Below are 25,833 nucleotides of genomic sequence, written 5' to 3' on the forward strand. Positions count from 1 at the left end.
ACGCCGCACATTCTAGTGCGCCGCCTCCTACGGCCACTAGGCGCGAGCGTTCTCCCAGCTGCTGTGGGCACCGGTTGGCAAAGTGACCGGACTGCCGGCAAACATGACAGCTCAAAGGAGCTTGAGCGGACCGGGGCCTGGATCCCTCACGGGAAGCCCCCGACTCTCGGACGCCGGATCGGAAGATTTCAGAGGTTTAGCAAAGGTAGGTGCCAACCTAAACCTCTGCCTACACTGGGCCCGCTCCAACCTTCGCTCGGCGAAGATCAATATGGGTGGAGACAGTGATAAGCTCCTCCAGTGTAGCGGGAATCTCCCTGGTTGCCAGAGCGTCCTTCACATGGCCAGCCAAACCTCTCCAGAATGCCGGAATGAGGACCTTATCTGGCCACTCTAACTCTGAGGCCAGCGTCCGGAACTGGATGGAAAAGTGGCTGACCATGGACGAGCCCTGTGATAATGCCTGCAGCCGGAGCGCGGTGTCATGGGTGACTTGTGTCCCCAGGAAGACCTGCTTTAGAGTGTCCAAGAACCGCGAGACACTCTGCACCACATGATCACCACGCTCCCACAGCGGTGTGGCCCACTCCAAAGCCCTGCCCGACAAGAGGGAAATAATAAATCCCACTTTAGCCCGCTCAGAGGGGAATCGTGCGGCCAGCAGCTCCAGCTGTATAGAGCACTGGCTTACAAAACCCCTACAAGCACTATCACCCGAGAACTTCTCGGGTAGCGGGAGGTGGGACAAAGTCGGGGCAGGGATGGCTATGGTCACACTGGAGACAGCCTCTGTGGCTGCCTGAACAGCGACCGCAGTAACATCCGCAGCTGAGGCTGAACGCTCGAAAGCCGCCAACTTGCCCTGCAGCTGCTGGATGTACTGCAGCAGTCGCTGTTCATCTGCCATTACTAGTCAGACCCTGGCGCTAGTATAATGTTAGGGCTGGCGGAACACACCAAATTATAAAATATTAGGTGCGTTCGCAGCCCGGGGTCCACTGTGCAGAGGTGGTACACTGCTGCTAAGTAATGGCAGAAGAATTAAGTGGTGTGAAACCAGGCACACGTGGGTTACGTCACCCAATGTGAACAGGGCGAACTCTGTTACTGCACAGAGCCGCACCACCGCTGAAAGTAGATGCCAGAGCCTGTTAACTCACAGAGTTCAGCCAAAAGAGCGCACAGTGTACGGCCACAGAACTCTACCCCAAGGACACAGGGTTAGAGTCCTTCTAGGCCCACTGAACGCGCGGCGTCGCTGCTGCGAGCGCCGCTATAGACACTGGCTATGGAGCACGTGCACTGAGGTGTGCCGAGTCCCTGGTGAGGCCAGATGCCTGACTCAACCTCAGACCTACCTACGCCTAAGCCTGGACGCTAGCAGGCTAGGCTGCACAACACATGCGTACCAAGGGTAGGGGTTTCTTAATGAGTCCTTCACCAGAGACATTCATACGTGCATACATCACTCACTCCACATAGTCTGTAAATACAGTCTATACTAGCGCATGGGCGAGCGGCCATGCCAACCTTTTATAGCCACGGGCGTCCGGGACCTTCCTGGCTTCTCGGATGGGCCAATCCGAACGCGAGCAGGACCTGAGCACGTGATCCTCGATCTCCAATGGGAGATCACTCCACGGGCATGCTCAGTGACCCGACATGAGGACTTAGTCCCTGGAGAATGTCGCTGCTGAGCAGCATGCATTGTCATAGCTATGCCAGAGGTGGCAGCAGCAAGCAAACCCACGGAGTTGGCCTGGCAGAGCGCCGGGACCGACGAATCTGCTGAGCAGGCTCCACTGCGGCCGAAGAAGAATGGGAGACCGCTGGGTGCAAGGCTCTGGATTCCTGCTGTGCAGTGGCAGGAACCCGACGCCTAACAGAAAGGGTTTCATGTAATAAACACATAGTTCTCAAGATTGTGTCTGTCTGTACTGTGTGATCAGAAATGCAGCTATGTAATGGTCTGAATGCATTCTGCATATTTCAATATGGACTCCAAATAGCCATTTTTATATTCACACTACAGTCTGTAATCATGTGGTTATGAGATGTCATCCTTGACCTCAGTTTCTGTGTGATCAGAAATGCAGCTATGTAATGGTCTGAATGCATTCTGCATATTTCAATATGGACTCAAAATAGCCATTTTTATATTCACACTACAGTCTGTAATCATGTGGTTATGAGACGTCATCCTTGACCTCAGTTTCTGTCCTGTTTCTCCAACATAGAGACCCCCAGTAGGACAAATTAGAAACCACATTGGAAAAGGAACATGTGAATGTCTCAGGAATACTATAGTCCTGCAGAGCATTGTGGATCTGTATCCGGTCTATGGTCATTACACGAGTGAAGGTTTTAAAACTCTTCACATTGCAAGGATAGGTTTCTCTTGATGTATCAGAGAGCAATGAGAATATCATCACAAAATTTCTTAAATTTGGAGGTCGCCTGTAGCATAATAAGGGAGGGTCTTGAAATATTATTTTTAGCCGGTCATTTTTGTGTAAGATATGGTGACATTTTTATGAGCACAGTTGTGGGCTGTAGGTCATCACCAGAAAAACACAGTAATTTTCCTCTTCTTCTCCATATTGAAGTAATTAATTTCTAGGGATCCTTGTGGCTCTATTGATCTGATCATCAATGGAGGTGGTGTGGTAGCCTAGCTTTACTATGTCTTTTTAAGATGAGTTAAGTGTTGTTCATCCGTCCCTGTCTGTTGGGTAGGAGCAGATATGATTATATCTTACGGCCTGGCTGTAGACAATGGACTTTTTAATGTGTTTTAGGTGTAAGCCGTCCCATCTCGACCCGGATGTTCGTACCGCGGCTAATCTGCTTACCGCTATCAAGCAGGTGTTTCTCGGTCCTCGGGTTACACACGATACCTCACTCCAATTACTTGCCTTGTCTCAAGGCTCACTCTCAGTGAGTCAATACGCCATCCGTTTTCGGACACTGGCGTCTGAGTTAGAGTGGTCTGACAAGGCACTTATTCCGTTTTTTGGAGAGGTCTAGCTGAGTACGTGAAGGATGCTCTCTCCACTAGAGAGATCCCTACCACTCTGGAGGAATTAATCGCCATCTCCTCCCGTATCGATCTCCGTTTTTCGGAGCGTGGTTTGGAACGTGCTCACACCAAACGTAGAGGTACTCCGGCTCCCAAATTTTTTGAGCCTTTGGATCTGCCCGAGCCAGAGTTTCCACCCCCCGAGCCCATGGAGGTGTCTCGTGCCATTTCGGAGACATCTCCGGCGCAGGAAACCATGTGCGGTTGTCACCATCTGCCTGCTGCTTCCACGGAAGACAGCGCCCCACAATGGTCTGATTGCGAATCGGTAGGCGAGACTTTTGTCCCTCCTCGCCAGCGGCCTAAAGTTCTCGCGTGGGCACACGCGCCCAATGCAGACGGCCATCGTGGCTATATGCAGACCACAAAGTCACTGGCCAGTTCGTATTGCTGGCCGCACAGGGCTCGGGATGTAAAAAAATTTATTCGGGCATGCACCCTGTGTGCTCGGGATAGCTTTCCCGAACGGAGAGTGGCTACGCCCGCTGATACATGGCGGCCTTCTCCAAAAACTCTCACTGTCTCCCGGGTGTCCCTCCTGAGACCTGGTGATCTGGTCTCCCCCGATACAGTCCGCATCTCCCGGCTCTCGGTTTCACCTACCAGGAGATCAGGCTTGCCTTTTGACGAGTCTGAGACCTGTACTGCTGTCGGGCACAGGCTGGTGGATCGGAGGGTTCAGGGAGGAGGGGGCCCTAGGAGGGGGGTAATGTTAGGAATCTGGGTCAGTCTATGCTTATGCAGCAACCCAGATTCTCACATTTGTCTCCAGAGGCTAAGTCCTTTTTCCCTGCTACTGAGCATGCTCACGGGACGAGCTGTCACTGGAGTTCAGGGGTCAGGTGCTCAGGTCCTGCTCCTGATTTGATTGGTTATGCTCGGGGCTCTGGAGATTTCCGGCAGGTCCTGTACGCTATAAAAAGTGCGCATGGCCGCTATGCCATGCGCTAGTATTTTCTATACTTGCTGCTGTGTGCTTGGTGATGGATGCTTAGTCTGGTGTATGACTTATTATGAAACCCCTTCCCTCGGATATTACGTTTGTGTGAGTGATTGGGACAGCCAGTATTGCGCTGGCGCCAGCGCGCTCAAGCATAATTCGTTACAGCAGCCAGTGTTCTGAATTGTGCCTGCTAAATTCGCGCTTGCAGTCGTTTTTGGTGTCCACAGTTGCGACGCCGTGCACACAGTCTGCCACGGTAAGTCTATCTGGTTGTAGTGTTTTCTTGAACTACTCCGATCCCTGGCTACCGCACGTGTGCCGCTGATGGTCTGTGAAGCTGATACAGACTCAGCGTTCTTTGTATTTTTGTTTTGCTTACAGCTCTGTCTGTGAAACAGCTCTGTGGCCTCAACAGAGCTACTTTTGTGCACCAGGTGCAGTTAAACCTTGTGCACATTATCGTCCCTGTGTTCTGCCATTTTAGCAGCAGTTATTTCACCTGCCGCACGGTGGACCCCGGGCGGCGAACACGTTTATTTATATTTTTTTAAGCGTGTTCCGCCGTCGTAACAGGAGGTAGTGGAGCTGATCTAATTGAGAGAGGCTTGCCACCTGATAATGAGGAAGACGATTGGAGATCTGGGGTTTCTGATTGGGATTTAAGACAGCTGACTCCCTCTATCCCTGCTGGTGATTTTCTTTCTGTTCCTGCTGAGGTCTGATGTCTCCTGCTATTTCCCTGCATGTTCAGCTAAGTGGTTCATTTGTTCTTCTGTTTGCATTTGATCTGGCTTTATCTCTGCTTTGTGTGTCAGCCAGCTCCGGCTGGGGCTGTGCTGAATCACCACCCATATGTTACTGCATGTGCCATTTTGTTTTGTCCCCTTTTATATTGGTCTCTTTTTGCTTTGCTTTCAGACTATGCCAGAGTGCTGATATAGTGGGGGCGAAGTCGTGCGACTTCAGTGTTTTTGTGCATCAGACGTGTTGGACTTTTTGCAGGGTTTTTTGTGTGATTGCAGTCTTTCCTTTCCTGCCCTGTCTAGGCAGTGTGGGCCCCATCATTTGCTCAGTCTATTTTTCTGCCTGTGTTTGTGTTTTCATCTTTTCTCACCGACAATATATGTTTGGAGGCTATTTATACCTTTGGGGTCTGCTCCGGGGCAGTTTAGATTTCCCCTTTCTTGCTTTAGGCTTAGTTAGCTCTCCAGCTGTGCCGAGGCGTCTAGGATCATCATAGGCACGCTCCACGGCTACTGCTAGGTGTGTGGACAGGATCAGGGGTCTGCATCCGCTTAGTTACCAACCTCTCTGGTTTTCTGTGGCTTAGCTTGGGCCTGCTATCCTCCTCGGTGCCCAATCATAGCACTGGTGAGTTTTAATACATCAGAAGGGATTCCATTAGATTCCAGAAACATTTGACTGGCGCTTTGTGCATCTTCATGTGAGATGTTAGAATATAGGGATTCCACATCCATGTTGGCTAAGATGGCACCTTTAGGAAGGGGACCTATTGTAGATAGCTTTTTTAAAGGGTCAGTTGTGTCCTGTAAAGAGCTGTTTTTCTTACCAGCGGTTCAATAACATTCTATATCCTGAGATTTTTTCAGTGAGTGTTCTCACCTCTGAGATCATTGACCTCCCTGGATTGCCTGATTTATGAATCTTGGGACGCATATAGCAAATTCCTATCCTAGGTTATCAGTTATAAAGTCAAAAAGTTTTGTGAAATCTGTAGACAGGCTTCTGATGACCCTTTTCAATATTTTGGAGTTGGGCCATCATCCAGTTCGGTGTAGTACTGTTTGTCTGTGTGCTTCTTTAAAGTAGTCCGTTGTATTGAGGAGGACTATGGCACCTGCTTTAGCCACAGGCTTAATAGTGATCTCCTTGTTGTTCTTCAGATTATGAAGTGCCCTTCTCTCTTGCACACTGATATTAGATGTTTCCTTTCTGTTTATCCAATATTGTGGTCTGAACCGAATGCCTAAGAGAGTCAATATATTGGTCCAAAGTGGTCTTGCAGTCTGGAGGTGTTCAGTCAGATTTTTTTTATCCTCTAGTATGACTTGTGTTTGGCTGCTTAAAAGCTCCAAGTTACTTTTACCACCAAACAAGAACTCTTTTAGTCTCAGTCTCCTGAAGTATTGTTCCATTTCACTACACGGTTCTGTTTTGTCTAAGGGTATATGCCCACAATCTGGCACTGGCAGCGCTTTGGATGTGCATGTTCTGCTGACGATCATTGAACACAGGTGAATCCGCATGTGATCACTCAATCGTGTGGATTCACTACATCCAATACACTGTGTGGGTGAAATTTCTCTTGCGGCGCATGGTGTCTCCACAAGACAAATTAACATTCTATTGTCTGGAAAGACACGCCGCATGTCCATCTCTGCGGGTGATCCGTGGGCGTCTGTGGACGCATAGTGGGCATGGGATTTCTTGAAATTCCATCCACTATGCTGTATCAACTGGCCACTGTGGGTTGGACACTGCACAATTATGTAGCATCCAACCCACAGCGTTTACTGATCGTGAGCACATTCCCTAAATTTTTTGTATGACAACATTTGAGAACTCTGGAAAGTACTCCATGCTATAGATTAGTGGGTTTGTGAGATGACAAATTACTACAACATCTGAGAAATCTGTCCCAGAGACAGTGAAGAGACCACTTATCTAACTCAGAATGTAGCTTACTGGGGGCTTGGCAGGGGTGAGGCGGGGCCACAGGAGGCAGGAGCAAGGTTACCATTTTCCTGAACTCACCGTGAGGTCAGTGTGTGTAGCGGGGACTCCGCTCCTCCTAGACTTGGGCCCACAGCATCATCCCACCCCTGCGGCCCTTGGCGTCCTAGAGCAGTGACCCTGCTCCACCGCCGCTGCCCCCAAGTAAGCTTCGTTTGTAATATAAGGTGCAAGCCAATTTTGTTCTGAAATTTGGGGAAAAAATTGTGTCTTATAGTCTGAAAAATACAGTACTTTGTTATACGATGCCTGATGAAGAGACTTAACTAGTCTCGAAAGCTAGCTTTGTAACATCACTTACTTTATTTTTGTTAGCCTTTAAAATTTATCATAACTACAAAATTATTATTTTGTTTCCCACACTGAGAACAATAGATCATATAAAGACATATGTGTTTACCCTCCATGTAATAGTGTCCACATCCTGGGCCCTTTCCTGGTATAATGTCCCCTGTCCTGAGCCGCTTACTTTAAAAATGTCCCCTATCCTTGCCCTTTCCTGTAACAATGTCTCCATACTGTTATAATGTTCCCCATCCTGGGATCCTTCCTTTTGTAATGTACACCTTGAGACTTCCTGGTGTAATGTCCTTCTTCCTGGTATAATGTCCTCCATAATGGTATACTAAAAAAAAGAGGGACACAGCAGCACTCTGTAAGGACCTCTATATATATAAACACAATATCTAAACTACATTATTGTTGAATAAAATACACTTATAAAAATAATTACTTACAAAAATTGAAGGTTCTGAGCGCATAAACTGGCAAATTCATGTGTGTCCATCAACCACAGCAAGGTAACACTTCTCTGATGGGTCCTAGCCTCCTAAACATACCTCTCTCATGTTATAAACCTTTAAATGGCTAGGTAGGAACCATCACTAATTAAAAGCACCCTTGGGTTGATGGGAGGAGTGCAGAGTCAGAAAGGTGGCAGTCACAACCTCCAATGGCAAACTGCAAAAAAAAAAAAACCTGACTAGCACCCCCATATAGTGTGAATAGGTGCAAGCTGCAATTACTGCACAACATACAAAAAAGAAGAACACCGCAGCACTTTGTACAATGGTTTACAGTCTTCCATCCTGGGCCCCTTCCATCCTGGTATAATGACCCTCATCCTGGTAAAATGACCCCCTATTTTGTGCTGTTTCCTGGTGTAATGTCCCCATCCTGGGCCTCTTCCTGATATAATGTCCGCTCTGACAATCTTTTCCAGCACATGCAAAAAATGTATTCTTCTTACCTTCCTCTGCTCCCACAATGTGTGGCATCCTCTTCAGTAGCCTGTAGCTAATTTCGGCTTGTCAGCCATAGACGAGGCATGACATCACTGCCATGCACCTCTTGTGATGGGCATGCTGATGTCAGCTGTCGCTCTCTCATTGACCGGCGGCATGTATTGCAGTGTAGGGAGCCAGCAGTCTCAATCGATCTTTGAAAGAACATCCAGCGGAAATAGGAGCTGGCATTGGCGGGCTCCCTCCCACATAGGCTTGATGGAAATCGTTACACCCCTGCTGAAAACATTAGACATCCACTAATGTGCGTGCTGTCAAAGCCCATAGTGCTTAACAGAGGCATAATGACAGTGGTTGTAGTGGTCGCCGCTGCAACCAGCACCGGCGTGGGTGAGAGGCCAGCCGACGTCAGCTTCCATTTCAACTGAATGTACGTCCTATGGGAATTGCATTATACTTGTTCCCATGATTTCTATGTTCACACCTGGGGAGTATAATGGTTTACTTTTTTCTATGCATTAACCTCTTAGTGACCACCAATACGTCTTTTTACTGACCTGTGATATAAAAGACTAGCACCCCCCGACGGGTGACAATCCTGTATCTGTCAGCTGTAAACTATAGCTAACAACTTGCTGCATCAGCTACGATCAGTGTTGGTACTGACTATAGTCGTTTAACCCTTTAAATGCAGCTATCAATAGTGACTATGGCATTTAGATGAGTGTATGTGTTTAACCCCATTGGCACCCTGAGATCTTGATCGTGTGGTCCTGATGTTTGCCATGGCAGTTCACTGCAAAATAACAGCCTTAAAGTCTTCCAACTATAGCAGCCTGTTCAAAAGTTATCAAAATTTAGGTGGTAAAAATAAACGTCTTCATTCCTGTCATGTCACTTTGCATTAACTCCTGAGAAGCACCTGAAGGGTTAGTGAACTACCCAAAAGCAAATCTGAATACGTTGAGGGATGCAGTTTTTAAAATGGTATCACTTTTGGGGGTTTCCAATATATAGGACCTCCAAAGTCACTGTCAAACTAAACAAGTCCATAAAAAAAAAAGGTTTGTAAATTTCCTTGAAAACAATGAATTCCGTCAATTGCTGCTACATTTTTAAACCTTCTATAATGCTAACAACATGATGTAAAGTAGACGCAGACATAATGGAATTATTTATTAATGGTTTTTCTGTGGTATGAATCTGGATTACAGGGAACATCATTCAAATTTCGAAAAGTGCAATTTTTTTATTTTTTTGAAAAATTTCTGATATTCTTATCAATAAATGAAAAACATATCAACCTAAATTTACCATTATCATGAAGTATAATATATCACGAAAAAAACAGTCTCAAAACTAATGCGATATGGTGAGGAATTCCAGAGTTATTACTAGATAAAGGGACACATGTCAGATATAAAAAAATTGGCCTGGTCACTAAGGGGTTAATGAACAGTGGCAGATCGTGGGGATATATATACCAAGATGGGGCACCAAAAGAAGGGACAAATACCAGGATGGAGGGCATATACATACAGTATACCAGGATCGGGGACATACAGTATATATATCGGGGGGAGAGGGCCACAATCCCACAGTCTAAATCTTGCAGCGGGGCCCATCAGACTCTAGTTATGCCACTGATGCTTCATGTTGGCAGGCAGCACTATATTTACAGAAGAAATATACAAATGAAGTCAACACTTAGGAGCGATATTGTTGATGTCCTTCTTGGCTAACTATAGTGCCGCGACTACAATAGTTTTATTCCCAAACTTTTGGTTCTTTTTTGCAAATGACTTTACCTATTTGTGAATAACATTGTTTATCCATGCTTAATTTGTAAATGCATTGCCTCCACACGTCTAGACTTCATAATGACAACATAATTGCTTTCATATGAACTAGGCAGAGGCAACATAATGTTAACGTGAGAGAAGTACCAGTTCTCCATAAAGTGTCCAGATGAGTATGGGAGTCTTTAAAGGCAATGCTACAATGGAAAAAAAAGTATGCTGTAAATCAATGTCCGACTCTTTAACAAATTTTGCAACATGACAGGCACTCTGGTTCTGTTTTGGGGTGTTTGTGGGTGTCGTAATCAGCCAGGCAGACTCTGCTTCTTATTCGACACAGTGCACGACACCACTAAGCCCCGCCCCCTGCCGGCTCCCTGCCCGCCCCATCCGGTCATCGCCGCCTACTATCGCACATGGACGCTTGCGATCTGCGCACCCTATCTTTAGCATAGGGTGCGCAGATCGTGCGCTGGCCGTGCGCTACTAGGATTTTGGCGTGCACTGCGCACTTTTGAAGGTGCGCGCCGAACGCAGCATGTTGCATTTCGGCGCGCACGGCGCATCTTCAAAAGTGTGCAGCGCACGCCAAAATCCTACTAGCACACGGCCAGCGCACGATCTGCGCACCCTATGCTAAAGATAGGGTGCGCAGATCGCAAGCGTCCATGTGCGATAGTAGGCGGCGATGACCGGATGGGGTGGGCAGGGAGCCGGCAGGGGGCGGGGCTTAGCAGCGCCATGCGTTGCGTTGAATAAACGCTAGTGTGAAACTAGCCTAATAGGGGGCAAACACATTAAAAAAAATTGATGATTTTCTAGCTTGGAATTTATCCCTGGCTATTTTGCAAAGCTCGGTACAGGTTTGGTTAGATTACTTACCATTCCTCGCTTGCTCATGCAAGATCGTTTTTTTCTTCTGCTAATTAATTTACAAACACATATTTAACTAATGCACTTTTATAAAAAAAAAACTCAGAATGGCATGATTGCTTGTTGATGGCTTTAAGTTCTATGGCCAGTACATATTTAATAACCCTTTCATCTTGAATGTATAATATACTCATTTCCTTGGTGATTTGCAGATTATTTTTTGGTCTGATGGCATATTGTAAAAGTTGGAGAAAGACAAAAATATCATCTAGATCTAATTATTCTCATGGAATGTGGAGTAAGAGGAGGGTAAAAACAAACATCATTGATGTAACCAATTGCCCTGTGCACTACTGCAGACAAATTCTATTTATATGAAAGTTCAAAGGAAGTACACAAGCCTCATCAGGCCTAGAGGATCTATTTAATATTGCATGCAGCTTATATTGTGATATCTGGGGACAGATCGGTTCAATTCTAACACAATATATAACAATAACACGATTTATCTACAACATAATTAGCAGTTCTCAAGGACCTGCAAAATGCTTACTGGAAACTTCAATTGTTTTTTTCAGTTCCACTCTTTGGCACCAATGTATTACAGAGGCTCAGCAGCTGCTGTTATTGTATATGACATAACAAAGCAGGTAAGGAATATCACCTCATATTTTATCCGTCTGGTATTTAATTGACGACGCTTAATATAAAATAACTGCTAAAACAGAGACACATACATATGGTAAATCAATGGCACAATTCCACCATGAGACATTACAGGATTTACCATTAACATATTTAGGAGAGGATGACTCATGTATCGGAGCTAGGACGAAAATGTCATTACTGGTATATAATCACGTTTCTTTTAATATGTGATAAATCTCAATGGTCACTGTTTTGTTGGGGTGATAGTTTCATTGAATTGTAGTAAAACAAGGTTCAATCAATTTATATTTCACAGCACTTTACATGTATAATTTAAACACAGCGCTGAGATCTCATGTCCTGAGATCTTGGTGCCTAGATCTCCATCTGCGCATGCACCGCCCCAGGCAGCCATTTTCCCGGAGTCCACCGCACCGTAAACCATGTAAGTGCGGGTCTCCTGGCTTTCACAAAATGTCAGCAGAGCCCCCCACCCCCGAAGACCCGCAGCGGCGCACATCGGAACGCCCCCTCATCCCAGCCTGTGACCTGCAGCAGCGCTCCACTCTTGCCTCCTCCAGCAGCAACCCCAGGACCCTGCTTCTCCGCGGCCGGAAAGGTATATCCACATTATAAAACGCCCCCCATTTTCCCCAATTTGGGGGAAAAAGTGTGTCTTATAATCAGAAAAATACGGTAATTAACATAAAACACCTGCAAAGGCTTCCTAAGCATTTAAAATTGGACCTTAGTCTGTTTCAGTAGCTCCACAATCATGGGGAAGATTGCTGACTTGACAGATGTCCAGAAGGCAGTCATTGACACACTCCACAAGGAGGGTAAGCCACAAAAGGTCATTGCTAAAGAAGCTGGCTGTTCACAGAGTGCTGTATCCAAGCATATTAATGGAAAGTTGAGTGGAAGGAAAAAGTTTGGTATAAAAACTTGCACAAGCAACTGGGATAACCACAGCATTGAAAGGATTGTTAAAGTGAACTTATAAGCAGTTTTGGCCAATAAAAGATACAGCCATAACCTTTCAGGGCTTATCAACAGCATATATTCTGACCTGGAAGAACTGAAAAGTACATTTTATTATAATCACCTGGGGGGCGGTCCAGTTGGATGGGTGTCACTGGTCTTGGTCCGGCGTCTCCCATCTTCTTATGATCACCACCCTCCTGCTTGCTTCTTGTGGATGACGCAACCCTGCATCATCCACATAGGCTCCCCGGCATCACGTTCCTGCGCAGGCCAACTTTTCTGTCCTGTTGAGGGCAAAGCAAAGTACTGCAATGCGCAGGTGCTGGGGCTCTTTGACCTTTTCCGGCAACTGCGCACTGCAGTACTTTGCCCTGCCCTCAACAGGGCAGAGAAGTACTCCTGTGCAGGAGCACCATGCCGGGGAGCCTGTGTGGATGATGCAGGGTTGCGTCATCCACAAGAAGCAAGCAGGAGGGCAGCGATCATAAGAAGATGGGAGACACTGGACCAAGACCAGCGACACCCATGGAACCAGACCGCCCCGCAGGTGAGTATGATAAAACTTATTTTTCAGTTCTTCCAGGTTGGGCTGGGTGCTTATATACAGCACTAGATGTGTGCCCGATGCTATCGCATCGGGAGGGCAGTAACATCACGATGGGGGCAGCTTTGGGGAGTAATGAGAGGGATGCCGCAGCCGCCGGCCCCCCCCGCCAGAACCCACCCCCTGACTACACGCACTGGATCCCGCCGCTGCCTGCCCACCCACTTCCATGCAGTCACAACCGGCAGGAAAGACGGTGTTTTGCGGCCTGTGCTGGAGATGGTGTGCGGTGCCACCAAAGGGTGGCCGCACCCAATCTCCAGCACAGGTCTCAAGCCGCGGTCTCTCCTGCTGGCTGTGACTGCACGGAGGTGGGTGGGCAGGCAGCGGCGGGATCCAGTGCGTGTAGTCAGGGGGTGGGTTCTGGTGGGGGGGGGTCCGGCGGCTGCGGCATCCCTCTCATTACTCCCCTCTCACAGCCGGCAGGAAAGTTGGTGTTTTTTGTGGCCTATGCTGGAGATGGTGTGTGGCGCCACCAGAGGGTGGCCGCACCCAATCTCCAGCACAGGCCTCAAGCCGCGGGCTTTCCTGCCAGCTGTGACTGCACGGAGGTGGGTGGGCAGACAGTGGTGGGATCCAGCGCGTGTAGTCAGGCGGTGGGACTTGGTTGGGGTCCGGAGGCGGCATCCCTCTCATTACTCCCCCCTCATTACACCCTCTCGTTAAACCCCTCTCACAGCTGGCAGGAATGACGGTGTTTTGTGGCCTGTGCTAAAGATGGTGTGCGGTGCCACCAGAGGGTGGCCGCACCCAATCTCCAGCACAGGCCTCAAGCCGCGGTCTTTCCTGCTGGCTATGACTGCACGGAGGTGGGTGGACAGGCAGCGGCAGGATCCGGCGCGTGTAATCAGGCAGTGGGTCCTGGCGGGGGTCCGGCAGCGGCATCCCTCTCATTACTCCCCCCTCATTACACCCTCTCGTTATACTCCTCTCACAGCCGGCAGGAAAGACGGTGTTTTGCGGCCTGTGCTGGAGATGGTGTGCAGCACCACCAGAGGGTGGCCGCACCCAGTCTCCAGCACAGGCCTCAAGCCGCGGTTTTTCCTGCCGGCTGTGACTGCACGGAGGTGGGTGGGCAGGCAGCGGCGGGATCCTGGCGGTGGTCCGGCAGCGGCATCCCTCTCATTACTCCCCCTTCATTACACCCTCTCATTATACCCCCGCGTCATTACACACCTCTCGTTATACCCCCTTGTTACACCCCTTTCACAGCCTCCTGATCACAGCGACGACCTGGATCTGAGCGGCAGCTGGGATCCCAGTGGCGGTCGGGATTGCAGCAGCGGCCTGGATCTGAGCAGCTGCTGGGATCCCAGCGTCGGTCGGGATTGCAGCGGCGACCTGGATCCGTGCGGCAGCTGGGATCCCAGGGGCAGTCGGGATCACAGTGGCAGCCTGGATCCGAGCGGAGGTCGGGATCGCAGCTGCGCCCTGGATCTGAGCGGCATCACTTGGGTGTTCCAAAATGGCGGTGGGCGTACTTCCGGTGCGGTGGATTGTGGGATTCGGGGACATCCAGACGGAAGTGGATGACGGACAATTTAATGCAATTATATATATAGATTATAAAATGCTGTGCATAAGCCTGAAAGGTGATGGCCGCATCTTATGTATGCCAATACTGCTGACAGGTACCCTTTAAGAAAAGGCCATTCAAAAATTTGGGGGAGATTCACAAGGAGTGGATTGCTGCTCGAGTCATTTCTTCAAGAGTCACCACACTCAGACGTATCCAGGACATGGGATACAAGTGTCGCTTTCCTTGTGTGAAGCCACTCATGACCAATAGACATCTCCAGAATCGTCTTTCCTGGGCCGAGGACAAAAAGAATTGGACTGTTGCGCAGTGGTCCAAGTTGTTGTTTTCAGATGAAAGTAAATTTTGCATTTCATTTGGAAATCAAGGTCCCAGGGTCTGGAGGAAGAGTGGAGAGGCACACAATCCAAGCTGCTTAAGGTCTAGTGTGAAATTTCCACAATCAGTGATGGTTTGGGGGAGCCATGTCATCTGCTGGTGTAGTTCCACTGTGTTTTATCAAGATCAAAGTCAGCGCTGCCGTCTACCAGGATATTTTAGAGCACTTCATGCCTCCCTCTGCCGACAAGCTTTTTGGAGAAGGAAATTTCATTTCATTTTCCAGCAGGACTTGGTACCTGTCAGCACTGCCAAAAGTACCAATACCTGGTTTAAAAACAATAGCATCACTGTGCTTCATTGGCCAACAAACTCACCTGACATTAACCCCATATAATCTATGGGGTATTGTCAAGAGGAATGTGAGAGACACCAGACCCAACAATGCAGAGGAGCTGAAGGCTGCTATCAAAGCAACCTGGGCTTCCATACAGGGCCAGCCTTATTGGCAGGCAGACCAGGCAGCTGCCTACGGCACCTAGGCACAGAAGGGGCCCCCTGCTGGTCTCAAAATGGAGCTCACAATTCAGATAACACAATGCAGAGCTTTGCAGAAGAGGCAGATATAAATGCATCTTATCTGTTCTGCAATGCGAGCCTTTCCCGATGCTGTGCTGCCTAGTGTTATTTATTGTATTGTCGACGGTGATTGTGGAGGCAGAAGCAATCAGGCGTATTAGGTCAGGATCACACTACCGTGTGTGATGCGAGAAACTCGCACGAGTCTCTCGCATCACCACCTGGCGCTGCCGCCGGCACTCAGGACCGGAGCTGCGGCTGTATTTCTATGCAGACACAGCTCCGGTCCTGAGTGCTGGCGGCAGCGCTGGGTGTTGATGCGAGAGACTCGAGTGTTTTTTGCATCACACACGGTAGTGTGATCCTGGCCTTATACTGACCTTGCCCTGCGCTCTGCATGTTCTCCTGTTCTTCTGCTATATGGCCATCCGTCCTCACTGTTACAAGCTTCAGGGTTATCGCTTATACTGTGTGCTGACTGCTGCTGTTCAGTGTCAGGACCTATGTGACACCTGACCACGGACGTAGTCCTGGCGCCAGGGGCGTACATAGAAATCATGGGGTCCCATAGCAAAAGTCTGAATGCCCCCCCCAAAAAAAAAAAAAAAAAAAATCAACAGGTGCTCTTAACTCCAGGCATGCATGTTATAGGTCAAACAATTAATTTTATAGCTAGTCTTTGATTTTTTTCAGTTCTCAGCATGTATGTGCTGCTGAGAACAATAATAATCTATGCACACAAAACAATCTACACTGATCATCCTGTGAGCATAAGGCTAGTTTCACATTAGCGCTTTATAGCACAGCGACGGCCTGCGCACGGCCGCCGCTAAGCCCCGCCCCCTGCCGGCTCCCTGCCCGCCCCTTCCGGTCATTGCCGCCTTCTATCGCACATGGGCGCTTGCGATCTGCGCACCCTATCTTTAGCATAGGGTGCGCAGTTCGTGCACTAGCAGGATTTTGCCGTGCGCTGCGCACTTTTGAAGGTGCGCTGTGCGCGCCGAAATGCAACATGCTGCGTTCGGCGCACATGGGCGCACCTTCAAAAGTGCGCAGCGCAAGGCAAAATCCTGCTAGCGCACGATCTGCGCACCCTATGCTAAAGATAGGGTGCGCAGATCGCAAGCTCCCATGTGCGCTAGAAGGTGGCGATGACCGGAAGGGGCGGGCAGGGAGCCGGCAGGGGGCGGGGCTTAGCGGCGCCGTGCGCAGGCCGTTGCTGCGCTATAAAGCGCTAATGTGAAACTATCAGCTATTGGCCAACAAGTAGCTGATTGTCAATATATATAACACAGACATTTAGCAAGGCAGAATAAATCATTGGTGGCTCAGTAGTGTGTATATATATATATATATATATATATATATATATATATATATATATATATATATATATATATATATATATATATATACATGCACACACACGCACACACACACACACACACACACACATGCAGGGCCCCCTCCATAGTGCGTGCAGCCGGGTCCCCCTCCCTAAGGTGCGAAGTGCAGCCAGAGCCATTGTAAATGTAAAGTGCCAGGCTGCCAGCAGTCGCTGTATATCGCACACAGGACGCTGTATATCGCACACAGGACACTGTATATTGCTGTATATCGCACACAGGACGCTGTATATCGCACACAGGACGCTGTATATCGCACACAGGATGCTGTATATAGCACACAGGACGCTGTCTATCGCACACAGGACGCTGTCTATCGCACACAGGACGCTGTATATAGCACACAGGACGCTGTATATAGCACACAGGACGCTGTATATAGCACACAGGACGCTGTATATCGCACACAGGACGCTGTATATCGCACACAGGACGCTGTATATCGCACACAGGACGCTGTATATTGCTGTATATCACACACAGGACACTGCATATCGCACACAGGACGCTGTATATCGCACACAGGACGCTGTATATCGCACACAGGACGCTGTATATCGCACACAGGACGCTGTCTATCGCACACAGGACGCTGTCTATCGCACACAGGACGCTGTCTATCGCACACAGGACGCTGTCTATCGCACACAGGACGCTGTCTATAGCACACAGGACGCTGTCTATCGCACACAGGACACTGCATATCACACACAGGACGCTGTCTATCGCACACAGGACGCTGTCTATCGCACACAGGACGCTGTCTATCGCACACAGGACGCTGTCTATCGCACACAGGACGCTGTATATCGCACACAGGATGCTGTATATCGCACACAGGACGCTATATCGCACACAGGACGCTGTATATCGCACACAGGACGCTATATCGCACACAGGACGCTGTATATCGCACACAGGACGCTGTATATCACACACAGGACGCTGTATATCGCACACAGGACGCTGTATATCGCACACAGGACGCTGTATATCGCACACAGGACGCTGTATATCGCTGTATATCGCACACAGCACAGTGAGGGGACACGTTTATCAAAAAAATCCACCCCCAGCCGGGCTCACCGAGTCACCGTCTTGTGTGTGTCCCTGTCCCTGAGTGAGAGAGGCTCATTATGAATGTTTTCTGCTTCCTGCAATGCACGCTGCTCTCTGGCTGCCAGGAGGCATGGCGTTCTTATGCAAATCCTGCCAGAGACTTCAGCCAACTGCTGACCAGGAAAATAGGAAAGGGGAGCTTCAAGGGGCCCAGCCAGGGGGTATACAGCGCCGGCGGCCGTCGCTTACATTTAATTAAAGGAGATAGTACTGTGTCAGCACAGCACAGCTGCCAAACCGCAGCGGCCGTCGCGGCCCCCTCACCCATCAGGGCCCCCTCACCTCTCGGGCCCCATAGCAGTCTGCTACTATTGATGCCCCTGCCTGGAGCTGCACAGCAGGGTCTGTCAGGATACAGTACAGTAGCTCTGCTTCTACCCAGAAGTGTTCCCATATGGGCAAAACTACTTCACTAGTCACTGGTGAGTTTTTTTTTTACTGCACCTACACACCAGTCACACACTGTACAGCAACACTAATCTCCAATGTAATAAGCATAAAAAAGAAATGAAGAAAAAAAAAACGATATAAAAAAAATGAATGATAGCTGCTGTCACTGATTTGGATCCTGCACAGGCAGTTCTGTGGTGTGCGCTGGCACCAGGAGTGATCATGTCACTGTGATAGCTAGCCACAAAACCACTGCGTTCTACAATAGGGGTCTCAAACTTGGCTGGGTTTATGGACCGCTTAAAGAAAAAATTTGAATTTGAGGGGCCGCATTCTTTGAAGGACAAAGTGATATTTTTAGTGATACTATTTTTTCTATAAACTTTTTGAACATGTTTGCGTTTTTTTTTATTTCTTTAGAGCTTCAGTCATTATGGATGGGGTGATAACTACATTATAGAAACATAACTACAATATGAGTGCACATATGTTATGACCCCATATTGTAGTTACAGTATGTCCCCATCCAGGTCCACATAATTTAGTTATGTCCCCATATTGTAGTTATGTCCCCATCCAGGTCCTAATATTGTAATTATGTTCCCATACTGTAGTGTCACCATCCAGGTCCCCATATTTAGATATGTCCCCATCCAGTTCCTCATAGTATAGTTATGTCCCCGTATCCATGTATACAAATCCAGGTCCTCATATTGTAGCTATGTCCCTAGGTTTTAGAGGAGGAAAATAGAATAAAAAGTGAAGCCAAAAATTGTGATCAATTCTGTACTAATACCCCCATCCTGGTATATATATGTACCCAATCCAGGTATACATGGACCCCCTTATACTCATCATGGTATGCATAGCCTCCTCATCCCTATCCTGGCATGCATGGCCTCTTCATCCCTATCCTGATATGCATGGCCTCCTCATCCCTATCCTGGTAAGCATGACCCCCTCATCCCTATCCTGGTAGGAATGATAGTCCTCATCCCTATCCTGGTATGCATGGCCCCCTCATCCCTATCATGGTATGCATGGCCCCCTCATCCCTATCCTGGTATGCATGGCCCCCTCATCCCCATCCTGGTATGCATTGCCCATTCATCCCCATCCTGGTATGCATGACCCTCTCATCCCTATCCTGGTAGGAATGATTGTCCTCATCCCCATCCTGGTATGCATGGCCCACTCATCCCCATCCTGGTATGCATGACCCTCTCATCCCTATCCTGGTAGGAATGATAGTCCTCATCCCTATCCTGGTATGAAAGGCCTCCTCATCCCCATTCTGGTATGCATGACCCTCTCATCCCTATCCTGGTAGGACTGATAGTCCTCATCCCTATCCTGGTATGCATGGCCCCCTCATCCCTATCCTGGTATGCATGGTCCCCCTCATCCCTATCCTGGTATGCATGGCCCCCTCATCCCCATTCTGGTATGCATGGCCCCTTCATCCCCATCCTGGTTTGCATGGCCCCTTCATCCCCATCCTGGTTTGCATGGCCCCCTCATCCCCATCCTGGTATGCATGGCCCCCTCATCCCTATCCTGGTAGGAATGATAGTCCTCATCCCTATCCTGGTAGGAATGATAGTCCGCATCCCTATCCTGGTATGCATGGCCCCCTCATCCCTATCCTGGTATGCATGGCCCCCTCATCCCCATTCTGGTATGCATGGCCCCCTCATCCCCATCCTGGTATGCATGACCCTCTCATCCCTATCCTGGTAGGAATGATAGTCCGCATCCCTATCCTGGTATGCATGGCCCCCTCATCCCCATCCTGGTATGCATGGCCCCCTCATCCCCATCCTGGTATGCATGACCCTCTCATCCCTATCCTGGTAGGAATGATAGTCCGCATCCCTATCCTGGTATGCATGGCCCCCTCATCCCTATCCTGGTATGCATGGCCCCCTCATCCCTATCCTGGTATGCATGGCCCCCTCATCCCTATCCTGGTATGCATGGCCCCCTCATCCCTATCCTGGTATGCATGGCCCCCTCATCCCCATTCTGGTATGCATGGCCCCCTCATCCCCATCCTGGTATGCATGGCCCCCTCATCCCCATCCTGGTATGCATGGCACCCTCATCCCCATCCTGGTATGCATGGTTCCCTCCTTGGACAGAAATGTTGTCTTTGTTATTTGAGTGGCTTTTTGGGGCCTAAAGATGTTGCTACTAGCGCAAAACTCACTTCAATGCACTGAATTGACTGTAATGCTGTTGTTAGTGCAATATTTCAGAATCTGGGTCCCCACTTTGAATTTTACCTAGGGTCATAATTTGTCTAAAACCGGCCCTGCTTCCATAACACCTCAGCAGTGCCACAGGCTGATAGCCGCACTGATTCAGTAACTGATGCAAAAGGAGCCCAACCAAGTATTGAGTGCATGTACTGATCATACATTTCAGCAGGCCAACATTTCGGATTTTAAAATAATTTTTCAAGCTGGTGTTATAAAGTATTCTAATTTAGTGAGATAATGACTTTTGGGTTTTCATTGGCTGTAAGCCATAATCATCAACATTAACAGAAATAAACACTTGAACTAGATCACTCTGTAATGACTCTATATAATATAGGAGTTTCACTTTTTGTATTGAAGAACTAAAATAAATTAACTTTTTGATGATATTCTAATTTTGTGAGACGCACCTGTATATGGTGTTATGGTATCTCCATACACTGGACACACATTGTACTTACTTCTATACTTCTGCAAACATATTACATAAGGTTGGGTTTTCAAGACAAGTATGAAATGTTATATTATTAATAGAATACAGTCAAACTGAAAATATAAGCATATGTTTCTTGACTTAATTCTGTCTGTATTAATGAAGTGTGATCTGATGTGCACAGGACTCATTCCATACACTGAAGAAATGGGTGAAAGAACTGAAAGAGCATGGCCCCGAAAATATTGTCATGGCTATTGCTGGAAATAAATGTGATCTCTCCGACATCAGGTAACCAAATCAGTCATTTCTGTAACCTCGGCATAGTGTTATATGATGTTTTATAATAAGCATGATGGTATAGAAGGGTTACTGAATACCTAACTATTAGGAGGCTACATGGTTCTGAATATAAGTTTTAGGCCTGACACAAATTTTGTTTTTCACACATTTTGCTGCTTCTGTGTTTTTAAATCTTTTTGTTGGATATTTCTATAATTACTGAAGTACAATATGTTTACACGTTGAATTTTTGCTGCTTTTTTTAATGCAAATTTTAAGCTGTGTTTTACAATACTAGCTAAAGCTATGAAATTTCAGAAACCTCATGTACACACATTGTTTTTTTTTCTGACTGAATTGGAAAACTGCTGCATTTTTTAAAACTGCAGCATGTCACTTCTTTCTGCATTTTTCAAGTGTTTTTCCCCCCATAGAAAGCAATTGCAAAAACGCAACAAAAAATGCAGGTATCAGGTTTTCAGCGTTTTTGGTGGAAAAAAAAGCAGGTACAGCAGTATGTGAAACCCATTTATTTTTGTGATGTTCCCAATTTTAAACAATAATGTCTTGGTGTCCACACCTGAGAATATCATAGTTAGGATTACCATGTACAATACAAAATAATATTGTGGTACCGTGTTAGCCAGAAAAATAGATGTAAATACTTATGTCCCCCCCCAAAAAATTGAGAAAAGTATTCAAGGAGTGATACCTTTATTGGCTAACCAGAGAAATTATATATGCAAGCTTTCAAGGCTCAGAAGGTCCCTTCATCAGGCTATAAGGCCCCTTCATCACCACTGCGACCGGACCCGGGGCGAGTCAGGGGCCTGGCAGGTCAGACCATGATATCTCCTAACCGTCCTGATTCACGCGGGACAGTCCCGTTTTTTACCCCCCCCCGCGTCCCGCCTGGGAGTCTATTCTTCCTGTCCTGCACTGAGCCACCCCCCCATGCACCCCATCCTCGCCCTCCCAGATAGACCCACCGCAGCCTGCAATGGCGTCCTAGGCTGTTCTCTTTTCTGTGCGCACAGGACCTGTGATGAGATCACAGGAGGGGAGCAGTCAGGGGTCACATGATCAGGGGCATCATTGTCTGCAGGACTCTGCTGTGCTGGTTGTCATGGTGCTGGATGAGGTAAAGTTTCTGTGTGGGGTCAGGAGGGGTTTACAGTGTGGATGTAGCAGAGCCGTGTGTTCACGAGGTGTATGGAGCGGAGCCGTGTGTGTACGAGGTGTACGGCATGGAGACGTGTGTACGAGGTGTACGGAGCAGAGCCGTGTGTATACGAGGTGTACGGAGCAGAGCCGCGTGTGTACGAGGTGTGCAGAGCAGAGCCGTGTGTGTACGAGGTGTGTGGAACAGAGCCGTGTGTGTACAAGGTGTGCTGAGCAGAGCCGTGTGTGTACGAGGTGTGTGGAGCAGAACCATGTGTACAAGGTGTATGGAGCGGAGCCGTGTGTGTACGAGGTGTACGGATCGGAGCCGCGTGCGTATGAGGTGAGTGGAGCTGCGTGTGTACGAGGTGAGTGGAGCCGTGTGTGTACAAAGCGGAGCCGTGTGTGTGTACGAGGTAAGTGGAGCCGCATGTGTACGAGGTGAGTGGAGCGGAGCCGCGTGTGTATGAGATGTGTGGAGTGGAGCCGTGTGTGTACGAGGTGTACGGAGTGGAGCCACGTGTGTACGAGGTGTACGGAGCGGTGCCGCGTGTGTACGAGGTGTACGGAGCGGAGCCGCGTGTGTACGAGGTGTACGGAGCGGAGCCGCGTGTGTACGAGGTGTTCGGAGCGGAGCCGCGTGTGTACATGGTGTGCGGAGCGGAGCCGGGTGTGTACGAGGTGTACAGAGCAGAGATGTGCATGTATTTTGGTATGGGGGGCCCCATTTGAAAGTTTGCATCGGGCCCATAACTTTGTAGTTACGCCACTGGGACCGAACATCCAGTGTTTGCCATGCTGTCATGTGCATGACAGTGCATCAAAAACAGCTTCTGATCGGCGATGAAATCATCCCTGCCAGTCAGAGAGCCGCAGTTCCCACGCTGTCAAAAGACAGTGTGAGCGTTCAGCTGTGATCGGAGGTATATTGTTCACCTGTGATCAGCTGATGACTGCTGCCACTAATAACAGCGAGAGCAGGAGTATTCATCAGCCTGCTCCTGCACTGTAAATAAATAAAAAAAATGCTTGGGTTCCCCTGCAGTTTTGATAACCAGCCAGGCAAAACTCACAGCTGGGGGTTGCAACCCTCACCTGTCAGCTTCAGCAAGGCTGGTTATCAAGAATAGAGGGGTCCCCATGCCATATTTTTGTAAAAATTATTTAAATAAATAATTTTTAAAAATGGCTTGTGGTCCCACCCATTTTTGACAACTAGCCTTGCTAAAGCAGACAGCTGGGGGCTGCTGATGGGCCTTGGATATTGGCCCCCAGCAGTAAAATAGCAGCTGCAGACGCCCAGAAAAGGCACATCTATTAGATGCGCCTATTCTGGCACTTTTCTCTGCTCTGCCTACTTGCCCTATAGAGGTGGTAAGTGGAATTTATATTTGTGGGGTTGATGTCACCTCTGTATTGTCTGGCGAAATCAAGCCCATGGATTAGTAATGGAGAGGCATCTATAAGACACCTATCCATTACTAATCCTATAGTTGTATGGTAAAAACCTCGGTGAGATCTCCGCTAGCACTGTGAGAAAAATTCTCATGGTGCTAGCAGGGATCTCACTGGGTTCACCGCAGTTCAGTCCAGCTGGGAACGCAGCCTCAGTGACGGGAGGTAACCTCGATGACATCACCGCCGGTCACTGAGCCTGCACTCGCAGCAGTTCAGTCACCAGTGGCTTTCAGCCTGGATGGTCGCATCTTGGCACCGTCCAGGTTGAAAACTGTTTATTCCCCAGACATGGATTACGGCATGGGACAGAGCAACGGACAGATGAGGCATATTGTTGTTTTTTTATTTTGATTTTATTAAAGGAGACAAGGGATTCAGTGGAATTAGGTGTTAGGTGAGTATAACTATGTTTGTTACTTTTAAATAAAGTAAAAGTGTGTTTTGTTTTATTTAAAATAAAATACTTTATTCTGGCTGTGTCTTTATTTACCATACAACTACAGGATAAGTAATGGAGAGGTGTCAAGACACCTTTCCATTACTAATCCGTTGGCTTGATGTCACCGGACAATACAAAGGTGACATCAACCCCACAAACATGAACCCCACTTGCAACTGCTACAGGGCAAGTGGGAAGAGCCGGGCAAAGCGCCAGAATTGGCGCATCTAATAGATGTGCCTTTTCTGGGTGGCTGTGGCTGCTATTTTTAGGCTGGGGAGCCATTATCCATGGCCACTTACCAGCCTAAGAATACCATCCCCATGCTGTCTGCTATAGCGACACTGGTTGTCAAAAATGGGAGGGACCCCACTCCGTTTTTTAAAATTAAATATTTAAATAATTAAAAAATATGGCGTGGGGGCCCCTCTATTCTTGATAACCAGCCTTGCTAAAGCTGATGGTTGCAGACTCCAACTGTGAGTTTTGTGTGCCTCGTTATCTAAAATACAGGGGAAGCCTTCCCTTTTTTTGTACAATTATTTTACAGTGCAGGAGCCGGCTGATGAATACTTCCATCAGCCGCTCCTACTCTCGGTTATTAGTGGCAGCAGGCATCGGCTGATGGGAGCGGTAGTCCCATCAGCTGACACCAGTGACTGGAGGTGAACTTTATACCTCCGATCACAGCTGAGCGCTCATGCTCTCTTTTGACAGCATGGGAATCGTGGCTCTCTGACCAGCAGGGATGATTTCCTGTTATGATGAGTCACCGAAGGAGGAAAAAACAAAATACTAGCTAAGTCCAGAAAAACCAAAGAGGTTGGCAGCTATTGGATTGCAGACCCCTGAACCTATCCACAACAACTAGCGGTAGCCGTGGGGGGTTCCTACGGTGCCCTAGACCCCTCGATCACAGCCGGAGAACTACATAGCCTAAAGACAGAAAGGGGAAAAACTAAACTGCCCCAAAGCAGACCCCAAAGCAATAGGCAGCCCCCAACATATAATGACGGTGAAGCAAGATGAAAACACTAACACAGATAGAAAGATAGGTTGAGCAAATGATGGGGCCCAAGCTAACTAAAATAGGACAGGATAGGAAAGCTGCGGTCTGCCATCCGGAAAAACCCTATAAAAAATGTGCCAACCGACTGATAGGAAAAACAGGCCCTGAAGTCGCTAGGCTTCAAAAGACTAAATCAGCACTCAGGTATATTCTGAAGACAGAGCAAAAGATCAACAGATCAGAGACAAAAATGGCATTCAGCTCACCCCCGGCCGGGGATGGCAGAACTCCCAAAAAACAAGGCAAAACAAAACTGAAGTGTACAAAGCAGAGCAGAAAAACTTAGCTTTGAGACGCAGGAATCAGACTGGTCTCCAAGAATCCAGCAGGATCACCAGCAATGCAGAAGGACATCGACTGCCTTATATCCAGTCCTCAATTCCAGCCACCCAGTCATCATCTAGCTGCCCAGGTGTTTGGTAATCAGCCTCACTACCTTCCTTCACCAGAGGA

At 48.1% G+C, this 25,833-nt stretch overlaps 1 protein-coding gene across 2 annotated transcripts in view; it reads left to right on the forward strand.

Annotated features, from left to right (window-relative positions):
• The window catches only part of RAB31 (RAB31, member RAS oncogene family), an 88,912-nt gene that overhangs the window by 43,239 nt on the left and 19,840 nt on the right, over positions 1-25,833 (forward strand). For both annotated transcript variants that reach the window (XM_073550972.1, XM_073550971.1), the window contains exons 4-5: positions 11,271-11,342; positions 21,156-21,262. In XM_073550972.1, the coding sequence (XP_073407073.1) occupies positions 11,271-11,342; positions 21,156-21,262 (179 nt within the window). The remainder of the gene's footprint in view (positions 1-11,270; positions 11,343-21,155; positions 21,263-25,833) is intronic.

Source organism: Dendrobates tinctorius, unplaced genomic scaffold, assembly GCF_039654945.1.
Source record: "Dendrobates tinctorius isolate UK_male_01 unplaced genomic scaffold, ASM3965494v1 ptg000171l, whole genome shotgun sequence".
Taxonomy (NCBI): domain Eukaryota; kingdom Metazoa; phylum Chordata; class Amphibia; order Anura; family Dendrobatidae; genus Dendrobates; species Dendrobates tinctorius.